The sequence below is a fragment of the Odocoileus virginianus genome, unplaced genomic scaffold (genome assembly GCF_023699985.2).
Source record: "Odocoileus virginianus isolate 20LAN1187 ecotype Illinois unplaced genomic scaffold, Ovbor_1.2 Unplaced_Scaffold_20, whole genome shotgun sequence".
NCBI classification, from domain to species: domain Eukaryota; kingdom Metazoa; phylum Chordata; class Mammalia; order Artiodactyla; family Cervidae; genus Odocoileus; species Odocoileus virginianus.
In genome coordinates this window covers 580,045-589,679 of record NW_027224282.1, presented here as the reverse complement: position 1 = coordinate 589,679, position 9,635 = coordinate 580,045, and the positions used below count along the sequence as shown (strand labels likewise).

Here is a 9,635-nt window from a genome sequence, read left to right as displayed (position 1 = left end):
GCCTGTGAATGAACATAGCTAGGGTTTAGATGCATGCAGTCATTCTGGCTCCAGAGCCATTGCTTTCATAAATTGGTTCCATCAGATCATGATTCCCATCTACCTTTGCTTAGAATGCGGCTCCATTTCTAATTTTTAATTTAAAAATTAACATTATATTAAATTTAACTTTAAAATTTTAAATAAAACTATTTCCATGACTGTAGGGCAATAGTTACCTGGGATACATGGGTGACTGGAGGTTAGATAACACTGGAGGACACCTTCGGCCCTGGAGGAGGGCATGGTAACCCACTCCAGTATTCTTGCCTGGAGAATCCCATGGACAGAGGAGCCTGGCAGGGCTACAGTCCATAGGGTCGCAAAGAGTCAGACATGACTGAAGGGACTTAGCATGCACACTCCCTGAAGTGTCACAGATGTCCTAGTCTAATGCAAACTATGAGGAGAACCTGTGTAGGTCTCTCATGTAATAACTGCTCCAAGGCCAAAAATTCATCACAGAGAATCCAGCCAAGAGATCAGGAGGCCTGCATAATCCAGCAAGAGTTAGTCTGAGGATGGAATATCTTGGTTAAAGTCAGGGAGGCTGTAGGATTGCCATCCTTTGACGTCTTTTTTAAAGTAAATTGTTCAATCGCCCTCTTTTAGATGATTTCTTAGCCATCCTCAAGAAACATGAGGCAGGGGCCACTTATCTATCAGGCACAGTAAATGAGGTGCTTAAGCCCTGTGATCCCACAAAAACAATTCAATTTCTTTCATAAAAGGATGCTGAAGACAATGGTGGTTGTGACGGTAAAAAGAGGATAAATCATATATGATACTAAGCACAGGGCCCATTATGAGAAGCTATTTTGAATATTCATGATATTAACAGCTCCCAGAGCATCTACAAAACACAACTTGAAGGGAGAACCATAGCGTTCTCAACCTGGCCTGGATCTCTTTTATTTGGCAATAAATAAAATGTAATTTTGTCCTAAACAAGAGATTGGAATGTTATTCCTAGTGAAAGGGAGGGGGGAAGGGGGAAATTCACCTGGGTTCACAATAGGAGCTCAGCGCAGGACGGATTGAACTTGTGCAGAAGACCTGCACCAGAGCCGCTGAGCCGAAGCACAGCAGCAGATGCGTACTGCACTGTGCTGTTCTAAGCCCGTGCAAGGCAGACGTTCTTGGATACACTAAGCCCGGGGCTGCGGTGCACACCTGCATTCTGATGTGCAAACATTGCTAAAACCCCGGAGTGCTTAAATTTTCTCAAATGTAGGGAGTTTCTTGCAGAGCTTATCTGTCCCAGAATCCTTTGCAGTCCAGCTGCGAGATCTTGCTCCCAGCAACGGCAGGAACATGGTGTGCTCTGGAGAAGCTCAGAGCAAGCAGTACCCTAGTTAATTGTTTCACCTTAATCACTAGCCCGTGGCATGTGCAAGCTGCCAAATATGAAAGGTTGGACCCTGTAAGAGTCTGCAAACTTTCCCACAAGGGCTCCTGCTGTTATTGTGAGGTCTCATGCCTCCCACCCTTCCCCTACTCCTCCCCTCAAAATCAACTTGCACTACCCAGGATAGCCCCTTCCTCAGGGTGTACACTCTGCAAGTGGGGAGTAGTGAACTGAACTGTAAACCAAAGCCCCAATTCCACAATACCCATGCCCCCACCAGCACACTGCTCTTCCGTGGTGTCCCCATTTTGGGAGCCACGCCCCTGCCTCTTTCGCGCCTAAGCAAATCCCACCCCCAGTGACTACCATTAAAAATGAGCCAATAGCGATCGTTCAACGTGGAGCGTGGAGCGTGTGTCGGGGGGGTGGAGGTGAACCCAGCCCAAACCGTTATATACCGCGCCACACCCAAGCCCGAGCGCCAGTCTCAGGCTCTCTGCCTTCAGCAGAGCTCCTCGAGGCAGCGAGCTTCCACGGCGCGCCAGCCATGGAGTTTCCGCCCGAGGACCACCAGTGTGGGCCCTACTGCGTGAGAGCTTGCACTTTGGATGTAAGACCTGCATTTGAGCAGGATGGAGGGCCAGAAGACAGAGAAGGCTACTTGGTGCAAGGAGGTCGTCTGGCCTTCGTGGGTGGCGTGAATTACGTGAACCTCCTCAGCCTCGGCTACTGGAACCAAGGAGTCGTCTGGAACCACCAGGGTCACAATGGTGGTGGCCAGGAGCCGGAGCAGCAGCCAGCTGAGGAGCCAGCTGAGGAGCCACCGGAGGAGCCAGGCGTAGTGGCGGCTATGGTCCAGGTGCAGCAGCAGCAGCAGGACCCGCCACGCCGTCGCAGGCAGCACAGGAAGTTCACGGCCATGCAGCTGCGGGAGTTGGAGGAACTCTTCCAGGAGACTGAGTACCCGGACCTTCTCACCAGGTACTTGGCGGGCTCTGGGGGCGCTGGGTCCCAGTGGGTTTGGGCTCATTTCCAGCCTCTTCTATCCCTCTGTCGGGACTGTTCGTTCCCTTCCAAAGCCACAAAATCAACCTGTACCCCGGGATGGGGGTGGGGGTAGGAATGCCTTAGTTATGTGGATCCAGTCTGGAAAGTGGTCCGTGGTGGTGGTTGTTTTTTAAGCTGTGGGAAAATGTATGTAACCATAAGATTTACTGTTTTAACATTTTAAGTGTCGAGTTCATTAGTGTTAAGGATATTAATATCGTTGGGCAAGCAAGCTGCAGAATTTTTTAACTTGCAAAACTAAAACTGGATGTGGAAGGCAAGCCACCATCTGCCTCCCCCACCCCGTTGAGCCCCTGAGGACCACGTTTCTTTCTACTTTCTCTTTATATGAATTTCACTACTCTGGGTGCTTCATATAAGTGGAGTTGTACAGTGTTTGTCTTGTTGTAATTGGTTTATTTCACCTAGTATAATGTCCTCAGTATTCATCCATGTTGGAGCACACGTCGGAATTTCCTTCCTTTTTATGGCTGAATAATATTCCATTATACATGAATACTGCTGTTTATCTGTTCCTTTATTAATGAGCACTTTGGTTGCTTCCACCTTTTGGCTATTGTGAATAACGCTGCTATGAGCATGGGTGTGCAAATAACCGACTCACTGTTTTCAGTTCTTTGAGGTTTATACCCAGAAATGGAATTGCTGAATCATATGGTAATTCCGATTTTAGGTTTTTTTCTTCTTTTGAGCTACTGTTCTCTTTTCCATAGTGGCCGCACGATTTTACATTCCCACTCGGAGTGTACAAGGATTCTAATTTCTGCACATTCTTGCCAATGCTTTTTTTTGTTTGTTTTTTTTATTATTAGCCGTTTTATTGAGTGTGAAGTGGTATCTCACTGTGATGTTGATCTGCATTTCCCTGTTGATTAGTGATGTTGAACATCCTTTAATGTGCTTATTCAAATCTTTTAACCATTTTATGCTTTATAAAACTAATATATTTATTTTTTTCTGAATTTTTATTGTAGTAAAATACACATAAAATTTGCTATCTTACCATTTAAAATTTTTCATTTATTTATCTTTGAACTTGGTCTTAGTTGCATAGGACTTTTCTCTAAAGATGGAGGCAGGGGGGTGGGGGAGTGCACTACTCTCTAGTTGCAGTTCCCGGGCTTTTTGTTGAGCGGGCTTTTCTCACTACCGTGGTGCAGTGCGCAGGCTTTTCGTTGCACGGGCTTTTCGTTGAGCGGGCTTTTCTCACTACCGTGGTGCAGTGCGCGGGCTTTTCATTGCGCAGGCTTTGTGTTGCACGGGCTTTTCGTTGCGCGGGCTTTTCGTTGCACGGGCTTTTCGTTGCGCGGGCTTTTTTCACTACCGTGGTGCGGAGCGTGGGCTAGGGCGCCCCCTGGCTTCTTTTACTATGGAGTGTGGGCTAGGGCGCCCCCTGGCTTCAGTAGTTTGCAGCACCTGAGCTTCAGTTTCTTCAGCTCCCAGGCTTTAGAGCACAGACGGTAGTTGTGGTGGCCGGGCTTGGTTGCTCCATGGCTGCTCTCTAGTTGCAGTGCGCGGGCTTTTCGTTGCGCGGGCTTTTTTCACTACCGTGGTGTGGAGCGTGGGCTAGGGCGCCCCCTGGCTTCTTTTACTGCGAAGCGTGGGCTAGGGCGTCCCCTGGCTTCAGTAGTTTGCAGCACCTGAGCTTCAATTCCTTCAGCTCCCAGGCTTTAGAGCACAGACGCGGTAGTTGTGATGGCCAGGCTGGCCAGGCTTGGTTGCTCCGTGGCATGTGGGATCTTCCCTGATCAGGGATCAAATCCATTTCTCCTGCATTGGCAGGCGGAGTCTTTACCACTGAGCCACGAAGGAAACCCCTTTACCATTTTTAAGCATACACTTCCATGATATTAAAATAAGTACATTCTTATTGTGCAACTATCACCACCAAACCACCTCCAGAATGCTTTTCCTCTTGCAAAACTGGAACTCTGAACCCATTACATAGGAACAGCCTGTTCCCCCCCCCCTTCTCCCAGTCCCTGATAACTGCTATTCTTTCAGAGAGGTCTTGAGGGGAGAATGCAAATTTTAAAACAAGCATAAAACATATCTATATATTTCATTTTGTCTATAACTCAAATACTAAACACTTGTGTTTTTCTCTCCTCAGACAGGAGATTGCGAGACGCTTGGGTGTGAGTGACACCAGAGTGCAGGTCAGTAAGTCTGAAAAAAACTTTTTCTAAAATTGACTTGGGGATTTGAACACCTTGTCCTGAATACTCTTGATACTCTCATGTTGTCTTTTTTATGTTGGCAAATAAGTTTTGATTTTAGTAGTCTTTGTGGGTAGCAAACTCCAGATTATACATATTTCCTGATACCAGAGGGAACATGATTTCCTAAAGGAAGAGAAACAATGAAATGCTTTCCCTAATCTGTATATAAAATTTCAATATATATGTATATATATATTTACAAACATAGATATGTATATCTATATACATGTATATGTGTATATTTAGTAAAGTTCAACTCCTAACAGTGGTATCCTCTAGGGAGCACTTCTGTGTGGAGTCATGTTGGGGCTCAGACTGACTTCGGAAGTATTCAAATTAATATACAGAGGAGCAGGTTGTAAGAGGGTTCAATTGTACTATATTATTTAAAAGCAGGCATAAACTCTTTGCTAAATGAGTGAATTGATAAATATCAGGGTGAGGGAGTAATTTATCCACAGAACACACTATGTGAGTGACTAATAAATGCTGAGACTGATAGGGGAAGATAGTTTAAAAGTCTAATTGACTGGCCCTCCTTCTTTTGTTTTTAAGTGTTTGGGATGGCAGTATAGAGAGTAGCGGCCCTAAATTTTAATTTTCTAGAATACTTGGATATGTCAATCTGAAAGCATCGCTAGAATAGTCACATTAAGATGAGAATGGGGGGAAAGTTTGCAAACTTTGGAAATTTGTCTAAAGAATAAAACTGCAAAAAGAATAATATTGAATTAATATTAATTGACCCAAGAAGTATGAAAAGGTTAGAGAAGAAATACAGATACTACACAAATTCAACATTATGAATCTACTAAATGTATAAGTGAGTATTCTCTTGAGGAATTTCTAATGTCTAAGGATGTTTTTCACATTTTGGTAGGACTATTTTTTAAATTAATTTATTTTAATTGGAGGCTAATTACTTTACAATATTGTGGTGGTTTTTGCCACACATCGACATGAATCAGCCATGGGTGTACATGTGTCCCACCATCCTGAACCCCCCCACCTCCCTCCCCCCTGCCAGCCTTCTGTATTGTCCCAGAGCACGTGCTCTGAGTGCCCTGCTTCATGTATCAGACTTGCACTGGTCATCTATTTTGCTTATGGTAATACACATGTTTCAATGCTATTCTCTCATATCATCCTACACTTGCCTTCTCCTTGGTGGGACTATTTTGAAGGGGCAAGTTTTATGGAATTTGTTAGGTGAGGGGTGGGTGGCCCTCATGTCAGGGTAGATTCCTAGCTGTATTAATATCAAACGCTTTTCATTCCCTCAGGCAGTGATAACTAATTTGTAGGTCTTGAGATCAAAAGGTGACCAAAAAACACCATAATTTTTATCAAAGCTTTATTTGCCCAAAAAGAAAAGAATATCAGGACGAGAGTTGATTAGCTTTGCCACAGAGTGCATGCGTGAGCCAGGGACCAGCACTGCAGAGCTGGTGGCGGGGTGCCTGAAAAGCAGCCCAACAGTCAGCCTCTTGGGTATCGGCATCCTAACGCCCCAGCCTGGGCCCACAGGCCTGACTCAGGTCGGAAAGGTTAGAAGGAGATTAAGAAGACTTTCTCAAGCTGCCCAGGCATTTGCAGAAGAAGAGAAAAAGTTCAGTGATTTGCTTTCTCCCTCACCAGATTTACATGGTCCTCTTTTGGTGATATTCTGAAGAGAATATAAGCCACAGGAAACAAATCAGGGGAAAACTTAGTATTCTCATCTATTTCCAAACCATACAGCATGAATTTTCAGTAATACACGATTTTCTACCTTTCACTTGCAAATAGAGTTATTTTGTGAAAGCAGTATTGGAAATACAGACCTAATGTGAGCTTAGGACACAACAAGCTTTGGGCTTCGATTCTGTTTACAGAGATTTGACCACTGGTGGTACATTTAGAGTCCCTCCCGGCTCAAAATAAGCCCTGTTACACCAGCCTGGTTTAGACTATTCATGCAGCAGAGAGACTGCAAATCCTAAAAGGGAAGAATGAAAATGAGGTCTCAGGAAGGGAAAGAGGGCCCTTTGGGTCACTTAAACTTTACAGTTTGGGCACTTTCAAAAGGATTGAAATACAGTGTCAACCCCCATTAACTAGTACATTGAGAGACAGTGAAGTCTGACAGTTTTGTTGGTTTGTTTGCAAAAATAGTAGACAGACTTACTTTTCAACCGGCCCTCCAACTGTAGTTCTCCTCCCCAAAGCAACCATTCTTTGCTTCATATAAATCTTATTTTTTAGTTTTTATTGGAGTATAGTTGATTTACATTGTTGTGTTAGTTTCAGGTGTACAGCAAAGTGGTTTCGTATAAATCTTAACAGAAGTGTTCAATGCATATAAAGGCAATTATGTGTATATTCTTTAAAAAATATAAATGATAGTATCCTATACACACACTGTTCTTCACTTTAGTAATATAGCTTGCTTAGAGAGTGTTCCATGTTGGTAAAAAAATTCTATATTAATATATAATGGGCAGATATTTAGGGAGGAGCCATTTAATGATCCCTTGCTCTCATTGTTGTCCACTATCTTCCAAAAATGCCTGTTTCACCTTCTTGCCTTAAGAATAAGGGATGGGATTGGGACCTCCTGGTTGAGTTGCAGCACCTAGGATAACCTGCCATGCTGGACATCTGTGGCTCCAGTCCAGGATCCTGGAACTCTAGCCAGAGCAGAATGAGCTGCCTTGGTCCCGAGCCCAGGAAGGTTTGTAGGGTGGGGTAGGTTGGAACATGCAGAATTGACAACGGTGACCATGGTATGCCTCTTTCCCCTACACTCTTGGGTGGCCTAAGGTTTTCAAGAGTCTTTGTTAACTTGGGTTGAGTTGATCTTAACACTACAGGCTAAAATATCAAGGCAGTGTCCAGAGCTTCAGCAACTCTCATTTCCTGGAGACACAAGTCACAACCCACCCTGGGCTCCTTTGCCAGACCACTTTTCTAACTCTCAAGACCTTTCAGAGGACTAATGACCTCTTAGACATCCTTCTGTTTAAAAATCCAACAAGTTCCTTCCTATTAATTATTTACTTCATACCAAAGATAGGCTTTTCAAATAGGGAGCTGTTCCCCTCAGTATGACCTTAAATAGATCCACTGCTTACCATGCCTAAATCCACCCCCAACAAGATGACCATCTCCCTAGTGAGGACAGGGCAGGAGATAGCCAGATGGCTGATGATGAGCTGTCAGAATAGAGACCATTCTTTATCCTGTTACTGGGCATTTTATCAATAGCAAGGACCCAGTACAATGATTCATAAACTAAACCTGCATCCAATACTTGGGAAAAAATTAGAATATGAAAATTTCATGGAGAGAGATAAAAATAATAAGCTTATGCCAGAACTGGGCCCACAGCAGAGCTCATTAAGAATGAGCTGAAAAGAGGGGTGTGGAGGTTTAATTTTCCTGAGGTACCTTAGCAAGAAGGAAATAGCATCTCCTAATGCCCTTGGAAATCTCAATGTCATATAAAGTTGCAAGCTGTGTTTTTTGTATTATGACATTAACTGCTCAATACCCTAAACCAATCTTTTCTCCCCTCTCATTGTAGATTTGGTTTAAGAATAAGAGAGCCAAGAATCGGAGAAATGAGAGAGCAGCCATGGCTCAAGCTCCACCACCTGCTGCCATAAGGCGCCTTTACTTCTTCCTGGCGGATGTGCCCTAAGATCTCGTCCGGGTTCTGGAGCCATACTGGAGATGGGTTCTTCTGGTGCCACTGACACCTGGGCTGCCCATGCTGCCCATGCCACCCATACCTCCTCTGTACTTGTATAAGCAATAAAGAGATAAATTCTCAATATATTTGACTCTGTGTATCAAATGGTGCCAGTGGGTTATGTGTGAAAATTGTTAAGGAAATGCCATTTCAACAGAATGACAAGGTGACCTCCTTCCATGAGGTGACACACTAGAATCACTACTAGTAGGTCCTGTGTATGTTGCAGAAGTTTCCCAAGCACACATGGTGAGTTTGCACTGACCCATATATTCTCCTCCATCTCTCTCATCACCCCCACTCTTATCCCCAACCTGCCCCTTTGGGACCACATACATATGCACAATGGGGTGGGGTGAGTCCCTAGTGTGAGAACAGGGTGTTTCCAGACAGGGATGAGCTCCATTCATGCTGACAAGTTCAAGCTGAACACTGGAATCGTAAGGCCATCTTCCCTTAGGAGGCTGCTCGCAAGGATCGTGGGAAGGTGATAGCCAAGCATTCATCCCACGTGCTCCAAATTCTGTTCACTATTCTCTCTAGGGAGAAGATGGGGGAATAGGAGTCCTGGCACACTGGTTCTGCTGCTTCAAAAGAAACATAAGAGACTTCATCAGGCCAGAAAAAGGCACTTCTCCCTTTTTTCCCCTCTACCCACCAGCCTGAGTATATTCTTAACTCTTCACACCAGCATATTCTATATTCTTCACACCAGCATATTTTTCACTTTTCCAACTCCGTTCAGTTCAGTCGCTCAGTCGTGTTCAACTCTGCAACCCCATGAACTGCAGCACTCCAGGCCTTCTGTCCATCACCAACTCCCAGAGTCCACCCAAACCCATGTCCATTGAGTCGGTGATGCCATCCAACCATCTCACCCTCTGTCGTCCCCTTCTCCTGCCCTCAATCTTTCCTAGCATCAGGGTCTTTTCAAATGAGTCAGCTCTTCACATCAGGTGGCCAAAGTATTGCAGTTTCAGCTTCAACATGAGTCCTTGAATGTCATCACCCTTGATCATCACCCAGGACTGATCTCCTTTAGGATGGACTGGTTGGATCTCCTCACAGTCCAAGGGACTCTCAAGAGTCTTCTCCAACACCACAGTTCAAAAGCATCAATTCTTCAGCACTCAGCTTTCTTTATAGTCCAACTCTCACATCCATACATGACTACTGGAAAAACCATAGCCTTGACTAGACAGACCTTTGTTGACAAAGTAATGTC

The 9,635-nt window shown here is 44.6% G+C and overlaps 1 protein-coding gene across 1 annotated transcript; it reads left to right on the top strand.

Moving 5' to 3' along the window:
- The first annotated feature begins 783 nt into the window (after nucleotides 1-783).
- LOC110124440 (rhox homeobox family member 1-like) lies at nucleotides 784-8,494 on the top strand. Its single transcript, XM_020872978.2, has 4 exons — nucleotides 784-798; nucleotides 1,731-2,368; nucleotides 4,569-4,614; nucleotides 8,243-8,494. Exons 1-4 carry the CDS (start codon nucleotides 784-786, stop codon nucleotides 8,357-8,359), a joined length of 816 nt encoding a protein of 271 aa, XP_020728637.2. The 3' UTR covers nucleotides 8,360-8,494.
- The last annotated feature ends 1,141 nt before the right edge of the window (nucleotides 8,495-9,635 follow it).

Excerpts from the sequence above, each read along its gene's own strand:
- LOC110124440 (XM_020872978.2), top strand. Across the intron at positions 2,369-4,568 it reads TACCCGGACCTTCTCACCAG|ACAGGAGATTGCGAGACGCT; the intron begins GTACTTGGCGGG and ends TTCTCTCCTCAG. Across the intron at positions 4,615-8,242 it reads TGAGTGACACCAGAGTGCAG|ATTTGGTTTAAGAATAAGAG; the intron begins GTCAGTAAGTCT and ends CTCTCATTGTAG.